Source organism: Misgurnus anguillicaudatus, chromosome 19, assembly GCF_027580225.2.
Source record: "Misgurnus anguillicaudatus chromosome 19, ASM2758022v2, whole genome shotgun sequence".
NCBI lineage: Eukaryota > Metazoa > Chordata > Actinopteri > Cypriniformes > Cobitidae > Misgurnus > Misgurnus anguillicaudatus.
In genome coordinates this window covers 30,684,619-30,705,134 of record NC_073355.2, presented here as the reverse complement: position 1 = coordinate 30,705,134, position 20,516 = coordinate 30,684,619, and the positions used below count along the sequence as shown (strand labels likewise).

The window sequence follows — 20,516 nt, the reverse complement described above, 5'->3', positions numbered from 1 at the left end:
TGCCACCGACATCAGCAGTTTTAATCCACCACATCTATGTTGTCATATTAAACATACAACACTGCACACTCACATGTCATTCTGTGATCTTCTAAGTGTACAACATTGCAATTATGAATTCTGAGCTAAGCTTAAAGAATTAAGTAAACATGTCTCTGTGTATTAGATCACGTCCACATGCCCCATTGTCACTGCTCAACTTGCTTTACCTCACACCCAAGGGAATATCGCTAATTGCTGGCTTTCGTTAAGTACATTATTACTATGGGAACCAATAGCATGTGTGACCTACAGTTTCCAACCTAAAGGCTCCAAGAACACAAAGGTCAAAGAGATCATGTACATCTACCTTCTGAGAAGGACGATAATGAACCCCAGAATAGCCATACAAACAGAACAGTGTGGATTCAGCATTTACATGCCAACTTACATAATCCTTAACAGTGGCACCAATACTGGTTCTCAATGCAGGGCAAGTGCATTAAAAAATGAGGATGAGTAGGCAGTGGCCCATTTATTTAAGAGGTCCAGAGCGAAATAAAGTCAAGTAGTGCAGAATTTAACCCTGTAGGTACTTGATGGTTTAACAGACACTTTTAAATGTTAGATTTCAATTAAAGTCACATATTTTATTCCACACACGAGTACATGCATCAGCACTACCTGGAAAAATAATAAATCGAGTAGTGTTGCTTTGTGTAGTTGCACGTGAGCGAGTGTGAAACTGAAATGTGAATGAGGAAATCAACACCAGCTATATCCAGGAAAACCAATGCATTTTACAACCATTTTAATCTGTATCAAATCTCACATTCAGGGGCATGATTGAAGTATTAAATTAATATGACTCCAGGTAAATTTTCTAGCAGCCAGACATAGACATAAATAGAACAAGCAGAGTCCACCCTGTAACCTGACTGTTCTGTGAAACACATCTACATTCTTTATCCTTCCCTTTAAGTATAAGTAAGTGGATCATGCATGATCATAAACAACAACGTTAGTTAAGCGACAATGCGCGTTACCAAATGCTCTGAACCTGAGTGAATGTATGGGAAGGACATGTTTGTAGTGAGAGAGAGAGATAGAGAGGGAAAGATTAAGGGTTTGTCATTTTTCAAACGAATCAGTGTTATGAAATGTACCATTATTAAGAGATCATCGTTTCAAAAGCGACATGCATTATTCATAAGTAATTACTGACAAAGAAGCCGTTAGAAATTTAATTAGTGAACTCGCACACCTGCCGCGCGGATTCTCTCTGGCTCTCGAGGCATACACGGACCCCAGGCATAAAACACAGACTTGGTCACAAGCAACACATTTTTAGAGCCAAAAATGATGCGAAACTAAGTCAAGCCAACATTAGAGTGGAAAATAAAGTTATGGGTTCTCGTGTTATGGGCATTAGTTTACTATCGGCGAGTGTTGGTGTTATAGGTCTACACAGCGAAACATTTTAATAACCGTCTATTATTAAACAACAAAAAAAAACATGATTAAACCTACCATGAGCTGAAAACCGCGGGCTACTAGTTGCTGAAGAAGGGAGATTGAAGAAAAGCGCAGTTTAGTGTCAAAGAGTCAACCTCTAGTGGTTAACACTCGGTACTACAGAGTTGGATGTATACATTATGCATTTGGCAGACGCTTTTATTCAAAGTGCATCAGTATGTCTTCCTATGACAATCGAAGCCAGCTAATACGTTGATAACACGTGCATCATTTTCTTGCACTTGCTTGCTTGCTTGCTTTTGGCAAGTTTTTTTGTGCATGCTGTAATCGAGTTGTGCTTATTTGATTACGATTTCATGTGCACTTTATTTAGTAATCTTGATATAAATATTCATTAATGCCCTTCTTAATTTCAGTGGTGCCTATATGGTCCATAAAAATAAACACAACAGCAATTAAGCAGAACACAACACCTAAACTATACTGTAGCAAAATCAGTTACACAGACATGTGGTTAAAGACAGAAAATGCTTGACTTTATTCATAATCAAAGATGAAGTAAATCAAACTCCTCAATTTTAAACTGAGGCAAAAAAAACATTGACATAAAAATATAAACAAACTGCTTAGGATTTTAGAGAGACAACCTCATATCAAAAATCATTTCTATTGTGAATGCATCTAATGTAGCAATGTAACAGAACAATTAAAATGACTGACACACAAACAAACAAACGCGCACACACCACCTGTGACTAAAGGTATAATAATAATAATAATAATAATTCACTGTGTTATTAAGAAATACATTTAAATAATTTAACCCACATAAAACACTAAAATTGTCACAAACATACACACGCACTCAAATTTTTTGTCTCTCAGTTAATTCAAAGAGCTTCATCTTCTCCAGAACAGTGAGTCCATCCTTCAGACTCTAAAAAGAGATAAAGAGAGAGTCAAAATGTTTAAAGTTAAGGAAATATCAGACATTTGTCTGATGCAGCTACACGGATTACCCAACCTTGGATCTGATGGTTTGCGAGAGTGCAGATGAAGAACAGTCCTTGATAAAGTCTGGGTTACTCCTGGATTTCATCAGATCTGTAACACACATTGGTAAACAGTAAATGCATGCCATTTTCTTTTAGCTTTAACCACAACTAGGCCTGTCACGATTATAAAATTTGGCTGACGGTTTTGCCTAATAAATTGTGGCGATTACGACGAATAACTTTGTTTTATTGCTTTGACATTTAATTCTCATACATTTTTTTGGTTTGTTCATGAAATAATTTTCACACATTATTGTGATGATTTAATTTAAATATTTTGCAAGGTTTACCTGGCAGAAAATATTAATACAATAATTCTTTCTTTATAATCTCTTAAATAATTTATCTTTCAAAATCTGAAAATTCTTCATAGGATATCAGCACAAAAAAGTGTCTAAAAAAATGCAATCAAAATACCAGAACAGGCCTTAAAGGCGGAGTCCACGATGTTTGAAAAATGCTTTGGAAAAGGAAACGGGCCGACTACCAAAACACACTTATAGCCAATCAGCAGTAAGGAGCGTGTCTACTAACCGACATCCTTGCCGGGTTGCATATGTGTGGGGCGGGTCTATCAACAGAAGGTCCAGATTCTATTGGTGTAGGGGCGTGTTTGTTTAGGTGATTTCAAATATCAACATTGGCTTCCAAACATCATGGACTCCGCCTTTAAATAGTAGCCAATCATACTAAGGTCATATTAGTACTGGACCACATGTCTGTAGTGGCTACAAAAATCAATTCCTTACAGATCCTTAAGAATAGCGACCTTCACTTGCCTAAATTTGGAATTGCTGTTTTGGAAATGTATGTTTTACTTGGCGGTTCATACTGCTTATCAAAGTTTTGCAGCATTTCTCTAAATGCTGTTTTTTCCACTGAATTAAATGGTCAGTTAAACTGTCAGTTAAGGAGCGCCATCTGATACTGTCTCATTTATACAGGCGCTGCTGCTCCCCCTTGTGATTTTTAGAGAGATGTGCAATCATTGCGGTGATCTGAAATTATCGCAATGAGACGATTATTTAATCATTGTGCCAGCCCAAAACCACAACACACTCAACTAGTACTTACTAGGGATGCACAATATATAGAAATCAGCAAAATATCTCAAATGTGCATATCACAATATTATGCAATAAATGAGATGGCATTTTAATACCATAACATAAAGTTTCAGGTCAGTGCGGAAAAAAATATACTAGTCAACATTTGAACTGGATCAAAACCTTTCATAAAGGTTTTCTTAAAATTTTGACCAATACCCGTTCTTGTCATAGGACAACTTTGATTATTTTTTTAATCCACTTCAAATGTTGACTAGTGTAGTATCTAGTTAGAATATTTGTGCGTGTCCAAATGCGCATGGCAGCTGTGATATTTTTTTTAATTATTGTTCAACAGTAAAACATGGCTGGTCACTATCAGAAGTTGTTGTAATGCTTTCTTTTCCCTGAAATATGCAACATATATTTTTAAAAACATATATAACCAACATATGTTAATACAATTCAAATTGATTTTAGATAAAGAAATACATCACATATCAAACATGGCATTATTTAGCATGCTATCCAATTTTCTTTAATATTACACAGCTCTATTACTTACCATAATTTAAACTCTGCTTTCTGGTTGGTTCCATCCTGAATTTAGTGAAGTCACTTTGGGTTTTGACTCCTAATGCACTTAGTTCAGTCTGTAACTCTTTAAAATGCTGAGGAAAGATTTAAAAATGAAGAGCACACATTTGTATGGTAACAACCATTTTTGCCTACATGGTCAATCTCTTGCACACTTTACAATATTAGTTACCATAATTGCTGCTTGTAGCTCCAACTTAAGTGAGCTGATCTCCTGTTTCAAACACTTGATCTCAGATTCCTTCACCCTCAAATTTACCTAAAGCATCAATGAGCAACACAGAGCCCATATATAATGTACATAGTCTTTATAATGAACATCTTAAAGGGAAAATTCTGCCTCATGTTGTACAAACCTGAATAAATGTCTTTGTTCTGCTGAACACAAATGAAGAAACAGAAGCACCATTGACTTCCAAAGTAAGAAAAATACTACTATGGAAGTCAACGGTGCTCAGAAAAGGATTTGGTTACAAATATTGCTCAAAATATCTTTCTGTGTGTTCAGCAGAGCAAAGAAATGAATACAGGTTTGTAACAACATGCGGGTGAGTAAATGATGAAATGATGAAGAATATCTCTACCCAAGTAATAAAACAACACAAATCTCTTTTGAAATAGATCAATTGCAGTCAACTGAAAGTGATGACAACCTTAATATGTTCAGTCAACCAAACTGAAGTCATCAAAATGGGGACATTTTCTACATGAAAGGGTGTTGAGTTTTACCTCCAGCTGATAAACCTCTTTCTCCTGAGAGGACTGAGTGTGTTTCACATCCCCATTCATGCGTGAATGCATCAGCGATAATTCGGCAGCCAGACACTCGTTTAACTCCTTAAAAAAAGAAAAACCAATGACTGTGTGTATGCTTTGTACACGACATGAAACAAAATGTGTTGTTGTCCATAAGTGTGCCACATCACTCCCACTCACCATCCATCCACACCACCCTCAACTAAACTGACCACCGTGACCATTATGTAATTCGCACATTTTGTCACCGTACAATTAGTACATCCCATCTGTGGGTGTTTACATGACCACGTACCCGGTTGTGAGTGTGAAGCTCCTGGTTCTCTCTCTGCATGATGCTCAACGCCTCCCTTTCAGCCTCCATATTTTGGGTTAAAAGAGCGTTTTGAAGACATTTCTGAGAATACTGCTCAGATAACACCTCCAGTTCTCTATGCAATGATTCAATCTCCTCGCTGGAAGAAACACAAACATCTCAGTGGAAAGAAAAAATGACAATCCCTCCCCTGCAGATACTCAGAGTTAAAAATACTGAATGTTTAGCATTTCATGATTTCGCAGAAACTGTAATGATCCACAGTGTTACTATTTAGTCCTATTAGTTGATTTTGCATGATGTTTGATCTCAGTTCTCAGATTAATGAGTAATTTCTCTTTCACACGCACTTGTATTGTACACGAAGCTGGCGGATGTCCACGCTGGCTCCATTCTGCAGGGCCTTGTGAGTCTTGTCCATTTCTTCCTTATGGGCTTTCCTCATGGCATCAATGGCTAAACAGAAAATATCAACTTAAGAAATGAGGACTGCTCCTGTGTCTTTTTGAGCATGCAAAGCCCAAAACATCTATTAATTTAGCAGATGCTTTCATCCAAAGGTACATACAATATGCATTTACCTAGGTTGCATAGGTTGAGGTCAAGTACAACAGTACATTTGGCTCATAACAAGAACATCACACAACCACCAAAATTATTATAACTCTTATTATCAAGTCTAATTTGTTATGTAGCACTGCAAGCTGAGTGGATAGGAGCTATTTTAAGTAGTACCTGCAATGGTGGCATTAGTTTCTTCCTGCAGCACTCTCTCCCTTTCTTCTGTCAGTCTTTCTATTTCTCTTTGATGCTGCCTCTGCATCTCTTCAATCACTCGCTGGTGGCTCTCCTCCATAATGCTAAATCCATGCTCGTATGTGGCCTAAAACACAAGTGCTGTTTTATGATACAATTGTCAATCTTATAAGTGCATTACTAAGGTTCTCAACTTTGGCCCATGTGACCCAACCCTAACAAAATACACCTGAACGAGCTAATAAAAGGTCTTCATAGATATGGTTCACCTCATAGTGCTTCACAGACCAATTGGTGTATGACATCACAAGTACCACGAGATACTAACAGTGCTTCAAGATACGGTGCAGACGCACTTTCGGCGACCCAAGTTCGAATCCCGGCTCGAGGTCCTTGCTGATCCCGTACCCCTCTCTGTACTTTCTGGTCCTCTCCTCATGTATTATCAAATAAAAGGCAAAAATGCCAAAAATATATATAAACCCATATAGAGTCTTCACTCAAATCATTCTCGTGGTACTTTGTAACCATGGTAATATGCCAATCATGGGTTTGATCAAGGTTGTAGCTAAACTGGCTGTTTCTCAATATCAAGGATACTTCCTTGGCAGGACTGGTCTTTCCAAGTCACTTCCTTCAGAGACTAGGCGAGGCTTCTCTTTAAAATTTGGAGAACACGTAAATGGAACAGGCTAGCAAGTGCACGTCATTACAAAGGTGTGCATTCGGCGCTACGCGCATAGGATTGTGGGTGATTTGAGAGCGCAAAGGATAGACACATGCATCCTTTCCTGTATATGGGATATCTTTCGAACGAAGGACTCAGTCCTTGGTTGCAATTCCGAGGATCCTCTACATTGGAACAGTCCTTCGACGGATGTTGATGAAGTAGCATCCTCGAAATTCTGGCTTCCCAGGATCCTTCCTTGACATTGAGAAACAGCCACTCTCCAGAAAATTGGACCTTGCAGGTCTAAATGTAATGTCAATGTTGTGTGTAAACACCTTAATGTTTTCCAGGTCTATCTGTAAGGTCTTGTCATCCTGCTTGTTAAGCTCCTCCCTCAGGCAGGTATTCTCACTTTGAAGCTTTTTGATTCGGCCTTTGAGAACAGTAACCTGCTCAGTCTCTCCATTCTCTGCTTGTACAGAGACGGTTGTAGTCTTTGGCATATTATGAATGTAGTAATAATGGAGACGGCTCATCTCCTCCTCGTGGATTTTCTGGAGCTCCTGGAGCTTCTCCTCAAACTCCACCTGCAATTTTTCAGCTTCGTCCACTCTCAACTGGGCATTGGTCTCGGCAGAAACACGCCCCTGCTCTGCCTTCTCTACAAAAACACGCCCCTCACGCAACTTCTCCTCGTAGCGCTCAGTCTGTTCCTGAAACAGAACCTCCATGCTGCGACACATGGCACGGGACTCGTACTCCGCCTGTTCTCTCTGTTTGCGTAGAGCCCTCATCTCCTGCTGCACAGCTGAATGCAGTCGACAAGCCATATATGCCAAAGTGGCCTGACACAGAGCAACCCTCAGGATGCCTGTGGAAAGTTCAGCTTCTTTATCGTCAGACTGTAGATGTGTAGAAAGTTCTTGCAGCGACTGGGCTTGAGCACGAAGCTCTGCCACCAGGTTCTTTCTACAGGCAAGCTGTACCTCGGAGTCCTCAAGGAGAACATTGTCTGCAAGTTCCTCCATCTGTTCACTGTAAGGAGCAAGTTCTGGTGGGCTAATATCAGCAAGCTTGGGTTCATGCTTGGAAACAATTTCCTTTTGGGAGCCAGATGAAGAACTATTTGAAACTGGCCAAGGAAACAAATTAAATGGCTCTGATCCTGGTTGCCCCTGTGAGGTTTGTGTATGGCAAGTATGCATGAGGTATGCCATTTCTGCTCTCACACATAATCTTTGGATCACACTTTCACTCAGTGTATTGTCTGTCTGATCTTCCTCTTCAGAATACAACAAGGTCTGAAAATACCTAGATTCATCACCACCCCCACCTCCTTGAGCCATCTTAAGCACATGGAGACGTAGATCTGACAGTCTATTAAGCAGTTCTCTGCCGGGATGCTCAAGGGCAGATGCCATCCTTTGGATGACCAGTGCCTCCAATGATAACACTCTGCTGGCCATGTCCAAAGCTTGATTGTTTCCCGGTCTCTCACAAACCAACCACTGCCCTTCATTGTCTTCATTGTCAGAGGTTCTTTGCAGAGCTTTCCCATGCAAGCTACTTAAAGCACCAGTACAACTCTCCAGAGCATTTACAAAGAGTCGGCCATCCAGATTTTGGATAGAAGTATGTGCACAATAAGAATCATTGAGAGTGTGTGGCCCTGCATTGAGTTGTTGTTGCTGTAGATGCATGGTAAGCTCCCGTAGTCGATCTTCAGTGTCACATAATTTGAGTTCTAGCGCCTGGATCACAGAGATCACTCGATCAGATTCGTCTCCCTTGGTAAAAGGCTGCGTTTCTGAACCACTTTTACCTTTCACTTTCTGTCTGACATTTGAGACCTTGAATAGACATTGCGGTTCAGTCAGTGACTCAGTAGAAATTCTAGCTTCTGGAGGATGAGTTTGAGCGTCCATAAGCCTACGTTCTGTCTCCTCTAGACTACTACCAAGAACGGCCATCTTAACAAGTACTTCCTGCAGTTCACGCTCCTTCTTGTCCAGCTCTTCCTGCTTGCGCTCCAGTTGGGTTTGGAAACGCTCCTCACACAACCTCTCACAGTCTTGCAAAGCACCTTGCAAACTCTGTATCTCCTCACAAACTCGTTCGTAATTGTGTTCTATGTCGTAATAAAGAGTCTCCTCATTTTGAAGACGTGACTGCAGGCGTCCGACTTCATTTTCAGACTCTTCCAGCTGATTCTGGAGCTCCTGACATCTTTGTATAACGTCTTCAGTTGCTTCTCCTATTGGCCTCTTTTGCAACTCAGCTTCCTTCTGCCTCAGGCACTCCTCTAGTTCTTTTAAACGCTTTTCTGATTGATCGAGGCTGTCACTAAAGCTCCTTCTTTCCCTTTCCTGGCTCTCTTGCAGGAGACGTAGGTGCCTCTCCAGCCGAACCTCCTTCAGGGCTTGTGCCTCCTCTGTTGCCTTCAGACAGCCCGTCACCTCCTCCAATCTTTCACGCAGATCTTCAAGCACCTCTTCACGCTCCTTTAGTAAAGTTTCTGCCTCTTGTATCCTTAATTCTGCCTTACGCAGGCAGTCTTGGGTATTGTTAAGCTCAGATTGGAGTCTGGTCTCACAAAGTTGAGATTCCTTCTCTTGTGTTTGATTCCTCTCATGCTCAGCTTTCAACTCTTTATGAAGGCTCTGAAGTTCCACCTCCCACTGCCATTCTGTCTGCACTGAGGATGAAGATAAGTTGACTGGCAAGGGAGAAGTGGACTGATCAACCTGTAATGAAAAGATAAATGGTGTGAAAAGATACTCTGCAGATTACATTGCCAAAAGTGACTTGACACCCACATTCTTTTTGAACATTTCATTTAAAGTCCCCCAAGTTTTTATGACAATTGTCTATGTGGTGTTTTTTAATATGCTTTAAAACAAACCATGTGCAAATTCATCATTCCACACCATTGTTAAGTATTTTTTCCATAAAACTGGAGTTTTCCAAAATTTCATTCCTTCGTTAAATATCGCCTTGGTTTCCAACATCACAACCAATCACATCACATCACCACAGTTAAACTAGGGGATGAGTTGTTCGAGCCATAGATATTATGTGGTTACATTCATTTTAAGCATGAAGAAATTAAATTTACAGGCTTTTATTATGCTCAAATATGAGTTTTAAGTGATCCAATTATCGACTACAAAAGGACTTTAAAATCTGAAATAGGCAGCAGTATATCAAAGTTTTATTCACAACTTTGCTAGTAATCAAGGTGGAGGCAGTGAAGAAAGTGACATCAATTCATGTTCATACCCATTTTCTTTCTTTAGGTTTATTTACCAGCAGTTCCCCAGGGCTGTCACAATGAACACGTACTGCACTTGAGTCAACCTCCAAGCTGTCCGGACTAATTGATCCTGGGGAAATAAGATTGGACACCATCATCACTGAGTGTGATGGTACATCAGTGGAAATGATTTTTAGGCCTTGATAGAGGTTTGACTTCTGAGGACATTCTTTGTCTGATGACTCGGATTCAAATCGGATGATTGGCCTTTCAGGGGACGATGCAGGTGCAGGAGGAACCCGGTGCTCACAATTGTGGTTCCATTCCCTTCCTGATAGGTCATTGGACATCTCCTCCTTTTGCTGTTTACATCTTAACTCTGCCCAATCGAAGGTTTTGTAACGGCCCTCTTTACGGCGCTCACGAACGCGACTCCTTTTCTCCTCTTCTTGTGGAAGTGTATTATATTGAGAGGAGCCTGTACAAGAATGTGAACCAATCACCTTTTGAGGAACAGAACTGGGGAGAAAAGCAGATGTAAGTTACAATCTAGTTCAAATAGATACAATTTTGTGTTTCCATGCACTATAATATACACAATACATAATGCCAATACACTCATTAAAATGCATTCAAACCTGGGTTTTACAGATTGTTTCCTTGTATAGCATAAAGGAAGAGGAGAAAGTAAAAGATGCCAAGTCAAGATATTAATGTTGTGTTTGACATTACTGTTAAAATTATACATTTAGTGACTAATTTTAATATATTTTTGGGAAATGTCAGCTTATACTGAAGTACCGTGTGACATCTGGGGCAACAATAGGTCGAACATTTTTCATGACTGCCTGGACCCAGTTCCTCCTTATGCCATAAGTCATTGCACAAAGAGTAAAGACCCCATCTTTTGTCTGAAACCAAAAAAATATTAAACGCACACTCACAAAATGGTATTTACACAATCAAGCCTTCTAATGCAAGTAATATACACTCACATGAATCTGAAAGCCATAGTTTCTCTGTACAGGGTAATCTGTAACATCATAACAGGTTGACAGGTTGATCTCACCATCCACATCTGCTGCCTAGGAGACAAAACATTTCATTCTTTATAACTGGGAGGGGCATACAGTCTTGACAGGAGTCTTAACATCTAAAATCAAGCAGAAGCTTACCTCTTCTGCTACAGCATCACGATAAAATCTCAAGGTCTGGTCAGTAAGAACAAACCAATGTTTTCGCCACTAAGGACAGCAAAAAAGACACTCTTTCACACCGTAACAAACAAAAAAATTATTAACATCCCTAAGGTATGTGTGCATGCATAAGCATTTTAAAAAGTACCTTCCCATCTTCTCCCAGTCTAGACATCCATCCTTTTTTAAAATTAAGGAGGTCAGGCTAAGAGGAAAAAATGTCATCAGGTAATATAAATATTTATATACAGTACATACATTAATGTTTAATTTCCTTTAGTTTAAAAAAACATGCAAAATAAACAATTAAATATTTCCCCTGGCCCTTATGTAAATTCAGTAATAAGATGCTTTGTATAAAAGAGAAAATACATCAGCCAGTTTTTTAAATAGTTTCACCTGCAAAACAAAATAAATTCCTTTTGAAATATCAAATATTCATATATGAAATATTGTATAATATACAGTACTGTGCAAAAGCCAGCATGCTACCATTAGATTAGTTGTTTTTGCAATAGTGATCATATATAATTATTTCTCAGTCTCTTTATTAGAATACAACCAGAAAATACAGGAAATGAGTATGTTGCATTAAAAACAGTATAAAAGTATAAGCTGAAGTGTCAAGTATTTAAGGTAAACTCCCCTTCCACTTCAGCAATAGCAGGCAACTGCAGGATCTCTTAAACATAAATAAAATTAAATCCTAATTCTAATCCCATGACTTCATTCTCAAAACAAAAAGCTCAAGATGTGTTTCGTGCCAAGAGAGGTCACACTAAATACTGACTGATGCCTGAAGAAGACATTTAGTTCTGAAAATTGTTTTGTTTTTAATTTTGTGTACATATTTTCTGTTTGCATCTTGAAAAATAAATATAGATGGACATTAAAACTTTTGCACAGTACTGTACATTTGTAAAAAAATGGTTACCTTAACAGTAATGCTAAGTTAATAGTAACTTAATAAAATTAAGTTACCTGGTTGCCTTAAACTTTTAAGTTAATTCAACTTCAAAAAAATTGCTAACCCAAAATGTTGTTTTGTGTCAAAATTAAATGTGTTAATTAATTTTTTAAGTTAAATTAACTTGAAAGGCAACCAGGTAACTTACTTTATTTTAAGTTGTACCAACTTTTTTTTACAGTGTATTGAAATTCCTGATCTATCAGCTTTATCTTGGTTGTATTTACAGTGGGAGTGGAATCAAGTCTGCGGTCCAGTGATTTGGAACGAAAGCTGCATGACGTGGAAGGTCGAGAAACATCAGGAATGTCATTATCAGGAGATGAATCCTATTAAGAGTAAAAAGTGTGAATTAAAACTTCAAACTGAAGGTGTATTACAAAAAATTAAAAATGAATAAAACTGTATGTTTACAACAGGAATACAAATATACATGTAACATTTACATTACATCTACATTTACTTTTATCCAAAGCGACTTACAAAGATTAGGAAACAATAAAATGATATGTCATAGGGAGGCAATAGTACAAAAAGTTATATACACATTTGTCTAAAATAACCCAGCATATATTTTAACCTGAGATGTACTGACTGCTGTCTTATGGTCATTTTGTGGGCTGGAGGGGGACATGAAGGTCGATACGAGCTCGGCATCCACAGAGAGAAATGAACTATCATGTTGATCAGAGGCCTGAGATCTCCTACAAACAGACATAAACACAAAAGATCAAAATTACATTTTTGCATTGTTTGAAATAAACAGCTGTGCAAGGCAGAAAATGTACATCAATTGTTAGAAACACAGTAAGAGAGACAGACTGGAAAATTATGCCGCATAGATAAATACAAATAATAAATAAAAGAGTTTTTGATGGATGAGGACTGGGTGACTTGCCCTAAAAAACAAACAAAAAGTGCAATAGCTGAAAACCATGCTTTTAAAGAAACTGATGCTACACATGTTGTACTTAAAGAATATGTGTTTTATTTAAGGGTGAAATGGCTAGTCTTACCTGTGCTGATGTCGGTGTATTTTTCTTCCTGGGCTGCGTGCTTGATGTGTATTATGTCTGTGTGTGTGTGTTCTTGATGTGTGTGTCATGGGTGTGTTTCTCTCCCCACTGGACTCCAAACTCTTCTTATCCCTAAAGCAACTAACCGCAAGCTCAGGACCATAACTACACGTTGCACTTTGACTGGTTGGTGAAGGAAAGGGGGAGGAGCTAAAATACTGAGAGTTAGGAAATATACAGAGCTGTGAGGCAGGTGAACAGACTGAGGCAAAGTCACACCTGGAGTCAGTGTGTTTTTGTGCATCCCCAACAAGAGCACTTGTCTTCTCCAGAGAGGAATAGCCGCTTTCAATGCCCAATCGATTCATAGTACCTGAGAAAGCAAATGAAAATGCAGTTTTTAGAAAAAACAGAAATGGTCTGCATTTCTTCTCACTATCCTGCTGGCTGATGTGAGTTTACAAAAATAAAACCTAATTTGTGTGTCATGTTAGGTAAAAATGTATAATGCAACTAAATTTAAACTTCTATCATTCATTCACCTTCATGTTTTTCTAAACCTTTGGGACATTTCGATATACTGCACTTGATTTTTTTATGCAGTTACAATTAATAGGGATGGGAGCATTTAAGAATACAAAATAGGTGGCAAAACACATTTAAAGGCGCTCTAAGCGAATTCAGGCATTTTAGGCCATAAAACATTTTTTGTTTCATACAGTAAACATCTCCTCACTATCTGCTAGCTGCCTGACTGTGGGTTTACACCAGATGCGAGTTCAATGATTTGCACTAGTAGATTACATACAAAGTCAATGCAAAGACGGGATCAGACGCGTCCTCGCATGGGCCGATGCGAATGACGCGATATGGGCGGCGCGTTTACCGCAAAAACACATGCTATTCGCCTCAAAGGTGTCTTCGCCCAAGTTGAAAATACACAACTCGAGGGAAAAAGTTAAATCCTGTGAGTAATCTAGAGCGAGCAATGCAATGCGATTGCACGCTTCGCGTTTGGTGTAAAACCACAGTGACCCCTGAACACACTGCAAAAAAATGCGGTCTCTGTAGACAGCCCAGGCTCCACAAACGGCAACAAAAACAAAGTGGTCAAACGTGTCACCACTAAACATAACAAAATGTTCCAGCCCATAAACAACAAGTAGGATTTGGGAGTGGGGGGTGGGCGCGTTACTGACTCAGAAAGCACGGAAGGGAGGGGATAAGTTAGGTACGCTCCGTTTTGTTTGAGAACACTTCAAAAGTCAACAAAAAGTGGCGTCACACAGATTCGCTTAGAGCGCCTTTAATGCCCGGTTCAGACTACACGGACTACGGATGACGCAAACATAACTGCTTCGCTCTCATTGGAAGTCACTCCCCATTTGCATAAAGCTATATTTTTCTCAACGTTGTCATGTCCCTGGATACACCCCTTTCGGTTGCAACAGTCACCGTCGCTCATTTCTTCGGAAGTTACCAAGCTTCCATTGAAATGAATAAGATAATATCGTTCTGCTACTGCTAGGTCTGAATGGGGCATTCATCATATTTATAATACATCATTTTGTTTACGGAAGTAAGTCGCTAGTTCTGCCTACTTAATGACATCATGAACAGCAAGCGATAATGGGTTGTGCAGCACCGTGTAGTCTGACGTGGTTTTTGTCCATGACACTTCTTAGAGGTTAAATCGCATAATCTGGCGATTATTGTAAAAGACAAAAAAAATTGTAGTCTGGAAGGGCCATCATTATTTACTGATCATCTTCGATCACTAGAGAAGTAGAGATATCTGATTCATTAAATAATCATTTATACTGGGTTTTCTTTCAAATCGTATTAATTGAATGGTATAAAAAGTCGCATAAGTTTGGAACAACATGCCAAAATGCTGATGCTTTTTTATAAAAAAAAAAATAATTAAATTACCACCACATCTTTAATGATTACTAAGACAACAATAATTTAACGATGGTATAAAATCGACTTACCTTAACTACAAGCAGAAAAATCAGTAACTATTAAACACAAACACACATCCAATAAAAAATTCAAACAAAAGCCTAAGGTAACACCAAGCACGTACCGTCAGCACCAGAACACTCCGGCAACTGATCGACTGATGGAGAGAAGACGTTGTTGAGTGATGGAGCATTACCACTGCTTGAAGAAACCATGACTCCACCATTGAGTGACTCCTCCTCCAGCTTCTTATCAGAGGAACATAAAGACACTCCATCCACCGTGCTACCAGCTCTGCTTTTATTACCGACCCCTGCAGTACTGCCGCTTCTGACCCTGCCACCACTAACTGTACTGCCTTTGCTGGTGGCAGCGTTGGTCAATGCATCACTAATTTGGGATACTCTACTACCAGTGACATTACTAGAATTGAGACTTCCCCTTCGTATTATAGTGCTTTTAAAACTACTTCCACTACTAAAGACTTTTTTTGCAGAGCTGCTGGATATTTGCTGTTCTTCTGTCTGCTGAGATAGAGAAAGAAGAGAGAGAGAGGAACATCCAGGTAAATAAATCAGCGTTTGGCAGGCTGAACACAAACGCTCAGCCAGCAAAATCCAATTGGCAGGAAAGGAAAAGCCTCTCTAACAAACATGTTGGCCAGGTATGTTCCACTTATCCTGTATACAAGTGACAGGCAAACACACACTTTGCACACACTGACAACAGCCTGCTCTCACTTCACAAACCCTTTACCCTCCCCAGGCAATGCCCAATCCTGATCAGATCACTTAAGTTAATTCTGTTAATGTCCCATCTGACTAACACTTTAAACACACACACACGCACACGCACGTATTGTTAATTGTTGCAGCACAGTGATGTCACTACACATAGACACTCTCGCATGCTAGATCAATTTGCTCAGTTGTCAGCAAAAAGAATACGGTGGAGAAAGAAAAAGAGCGACTGGTAAATCAAATGGACAGAAAGATAGGCACAGCACTTAGAAATGTAATTAAAGTGAAGAATGAGGGAGGAGGAGGGTATTTAAAGGAGCAGGATACCACACAGCTTTCCAAGCAGAACAGTTAAGATGGACTATTGAAAAGATTAGGTTTTTTTAGAAAAATATAATTTCACATTAAAGGGATAGTTCATCCAAAAATGAAAAAGATTTTCTCACTCTTATGTTGTTACAAACCTGTATACATTTCTTTTTCTGATGAACACAAAGGAAGATATTTTTAGGAATGCTTGTAACCAAACCGATCACGAGCCCTATTAACTTCCATAGTAGGAAAAAGAATACTATGGAAGTGAATGAGGCTCATGACCGATTTGGTTACAAACAAAATATCTTCTTCTGTGTATATCAAAACAAAGAAACTTATACTATACTAGTTTGTAACAACATGAGGGTAAGTAAATGATGACAGAATTTTTGGGTGAACTATCCCTTTAAGTTTAAGATAAACAGGGAAAGATATATAAGAGATAATCTAGTTTTAACTCTAACCGTGGGTTTATACCAGGCGCGAGTTTAACAATTTGGGCGGGTAGATTACATACAAAGTCAATGCAAAGACTCGATTAGATGCGTCCTCGCGTGGGGTGATGCAAATGACGTAATATGGGCGGCGCGTTTACCACAAAAAACACGCGCTATTCGCCTCAAATGCGTCTTCGCCAAAGTTGAAAATATTCAACTCGAGCGAAAAATTCACATGACACGAAGTTAAATCCTGCGAGTAATCTAGAGTGAGTAACGCGATGCCCCGCGTTTGGTGTGTAGGTAGCATAATGCAGGGTTTACACCAGACGCGAGTTCAACGATTTGGGCAAGTAGATTACATACCAAGTCAATGCAAAGACTCGATTAGACGCGTCCTCGCTTGGGGTGATGCAAATGACGTAATATGGGCGGCGCGTTTACCACAAAAAACACGCGCTATTCGCCTCAAATGCGTCTTCGCCAAAGTTGAAAATATTCAACTCGAGCGAAAAATTCACATGACACGAAGTTAAATCCTGCGAGTAATCTAGAGTGAGTAACGCGATGCCCCGCGTTTGGTGTGTAGGTAGCATAATGCAGGGTTTACACCAGACGCGAGTTCAACGATTTGGGCAAGTAGATTACATACCAAGTCAATGCAAAGACTCGATTAGACGCGTCCTCGCTTGGGGTGATGCAAATGACGTAATATGGGCGGCGCGTTTACCACAAAAAACACGCGCTATTCGCCTCAAATGCGTCTTCGCCAAAGTTGAAAGTATTCAACTCGAGCGAAAAATTCACATGACACGAAGTTAAATCCTGCGAGTAATCTAGAGCGAGTAACGCGATGCCCCGCGTTTATTGTGTACGTAGCATAACTGTGGATTCACACCAGATGCGAGTTCAACGGTTTGCGCGAGTAGATTACATACAAAGTCAATGCAAAGATGCGTCCTCGAGTGGGGCGATGCAAATGACGTAATATGGGCGGCGCGTTTACCACAAAAAACATGCGCTATTCGCCTCAAATGCGTCTTCGCCAAAGTTGAAAGTATTCAACTCGAGCGAAAAATTCACATGACACGAAGTTAAATCCTGCGAGTAATCTAGAGCGAGTAACGCGATGCCCCGCGTTTATTGTGTACGTAGCATAACTGTGGATTCGCACCAGACGCGAGTTCAACGGTTTGCGCGAGTAGATTACATACAAAGTCAATGCAAAGATGCGTCCTCGAGTGGGGCGATGCAAATGACGTAATATGGGCGGCGCGTTTACCACAAAAAACATGCTGTTCGCCTCAAATGCGTCTTTGCCCAAGTTGAAAATATTCAACTCGAGCAAAAAATTAGCATGACACGAAATTAAATCCTGCAAGAAATTTAGAGCGAGTGACGCGATGCCCCGCATTTGGTGTGTACGTAGCATAACTGTAAATTCACACCAGACGTGAGTTCAATGATTTGCGCGAGTAGATTACATACAAAGTCAATGCAAAGACGCGTCCTCGCGTGGGACGATGCAAATGACGTAATATGGGTGGCACGTTTACGGCGAAAAACACGCGCTATTCGCCTCAAATGCGTCTTTGCTCAATTTGAAAATATTCAACTCGAGCGAAAAATTCGCATGACACAAAGTTAAATACCGCGAGTAATACCTGCGTTTGGTGTGTACGTAGCTTTACTCCTAATTTCTGTTACCCGTAATCACAAAAGCTTACAATTTGCAAGAACATGTAATTAATTTTAAAGTTATTCATATATTACTGTACCAAACGATACAGGTTTAATACACAGACATACACATTTGCACGAGCGCATTAACATGAACGAAACTCACCTGCGGATTATTAAGATCTTTTCTTTTCCTCTGATTTCCTTTGGCAGCTTTGGGGAAAACGGTCAAATTTTCCTGCCACCTTAAAAGAAGCACATACTCTTAGTTTAAATACAGGTGAGACACAGCACTCAAAAAATACGTGAACAAGATTCAGATTCAAATTTCTCTTACTTCTGCTTTTTGGACATCACTCTTCTTAAGCTAAAAACTTCCGATTACAAAAAATAAGCAACGAAATAGTCCAAGACAACAGCCGGTGTGATCTCAAATACAACAGATCTTAAGTCGGTGCCTTCTATTAAACTCTTAAAGGATTAGATCAGCCTTGCTGAGATTTACTGACTTATAACAAGTTAAGTAGAAACAGAGGGATGAGATAGAAAAAAAGATGATATGGAGTTTTCTACTGAAAAAAAACACAAAGCTTGTCAAATTTAAAACAAGAATTTTAACCCAACTACGTGTGTTTAGTTTATGCCATAATGTAAAAGCTTTATCTGTTCCTTTAGCTCTACTGGTAGAGAATGCATCAAAAGTTCATGTGTTCGATCCCAGAAGCACACAGGGGTGAGCGGGGCACAAACTAATGTGGGGCTCATTTGAAAAGGCTACTTTGCATATTTACACAGGGCCGAGCAATCTGTGCTTTTGGTCTCTTTCTCTTACTGTCAGAAGATGATCTCCTGTGAATTTGTGAAACTTGGTTAAGATATTGAACATAGAGTCTTTTGGAGGCATGAAAGTAAATTTCTTCATTTTATGTTTATTTTATTTTTGAGTTGGGTGTGCAAGTCGCCAAATCCAACCTTATATTATTTTAATTCCTGTCTTGCTACCTAAAACATTTTTAAACATGTAATTTACAGTGCGATTCACCTGTAGATGCTGTCTGTGTTTTCTGTTTTAATGTAGAAGTCTCTTTCAGAGAAGCATAACCTCAAACAGTTCTGGAAACCTGTTTGAGATGAAGCATCAAGAACTTCACAACACCGGGTCATATTCACACTTCCTTGGGGCAGCGTACCTGGCTAGAGGAAAACTCACTCTATCATTGCAAAAAGTTGGCATGAAAAGAACACACCAGCCTGGTGACCTCACCATCTCATCCAGAGAGTAGCGCAGGAGGCCGTGTTCGTACAGCACAAAATATCTCCTCTGCCATTTCTGTTACGAAGATGAAGAAAAGGATCAATGCTACAGGAATGTGGTAACATCACAGGCCTGTATGTGATGAAAACGATCTTTACCCGTTTCCTATGGCCAGGACTGCTTAAGTCAATACCTTCAGGTGCCAACAGAAGCCATCCCACCTGAAGAGGCTTACTCTGTGATAGAGATAAAGACATATATCTGCTGTAGCCTACTAAAACAACAAGAAACGTCTCAGCCAAACATTTAAAGGTCATTTTTTACCTGATATAGGTCTGCCTCGCTGAGTTTGTGCGAATCCACGGTTTTGAAACAATTTTGACATTTACTTTTGTCGAAGATGTTGGCCTGGAAGCGATGACATCGATTCTCTCTTGTGGAAAACATTGTTCGCTGGCGTTGGCAAACGACACCAACGCGGTAAATTTGAATAATTTCGCAGTCTTGTTAACACACGTTATGCTAAACCTTGCTGCACGCGCACTTTACACAGATTCGTCAATCATAAATATCTATGAATCATTGCATGGATAAATATTCACAAACATTGTTTACCGTATTCTGCTGGTTGGGAGGTCAGCTCTTTATTTTAATATCCTGTGTTTTACATATTAAATTTTAAGTAACGTTATGTGGGTACGACAGGTGCATGCGCATCATTGTCACGTGACCTCATTATTACGTAGCACGTTTAATTTGATTAGCCTTCAGTTGATCAAATGTTGTGTAAAATATCTTAACGGTAATCAGTTTTTGTGATATTTAATTTTTTGCAGTATATGTGTAGTTTTTTTAAAGCAGTAGACCAGAAACAAAGAATTTCGACTAACAATTGTTTAAAAATGAATGGGGGAAAATCATAGGGAAAATGCAACGCTCATTACCAGCGAATGTAGTCCCGCCTTCAAGTAGAAAGCGCCAATCATCAATCGTTAACGAATCTCGTGGAGGGGGAACCTGTGAGCATGCGCAGTAGCTGAA

At 39.4% G+C, this 20,516-nt stretch overlaps 1 protein-coding gene across 4 annotated transcripts; it reads right to left on the bottom strand.

Annotated features, from left to right (window-relative positions):
- Window positions 1–1,905: 1,905 nt before the first annotated feature.
- Window positions 1,906–20,380, bottom strand: LOC129425427 (uncharacterized). 4 transcript variants are annotated; one of them, XM_073857422.1, is made up of 24 exons: window positions 19,800–20,380; window positions 19,634–19,711; window positions 19,485–19,550; window positions 19,263–19,414; window positions 18,387–18,465; window positions 15,173–15,575; window positions 13,363–13,456; window positions 12,663–12,771; window positions 12,295–12,396; window positions 11,249–11,305; window positions 11,080–11,148; window positions 10,900–10,989; window positions 10,706–10,815; window positions 10,543–10,563; window positions 9,931–10,423; window positions 6,987–9,395; window positions 5,961–6,108; window positions 5,576–5,681; window positions 5,205–5,364; window positions 4,883–4,990; window positions 4,326–4,412; window positions 4,122–4,227; window positions 2,480–2,559; window positions 1,906–2,392 (listed from the first exon to the last, which is right to left on the bottom strand). In XM_073857422.1, exons 1-24 carry the CDS (start codon window positions 19,920–19,922, stop codon window positions 2,321–2,323), a joined length of 5,322 nt encoding a protein of 1,773 aa, XP_073713523.1. In that variant the 5' UTR covers window positions 19,923–20,380; the 3' UTR covers window positions 1,906–2,320. The 4 variants fall into 4 exon arrangements, with proteins under 4 accessions (XP_073713523.1, XP_073713520.1, XP_073713521.1 ...); XM_073857419.1 differs by having other exon boundaries at window positions 1,907–2,392; window positions 12,648–12,771; window positions 19,800–20,379; XM_073857420.1 differs by having other exon boundaries at window positions 1,907–2,392; window positions 12,648–12,771; window positions 15,173–15,572; window positions 19,800–20,378.
- Between the last annotated feature and the right edge of the window lie 136 nt (window positions 20,381–20,516).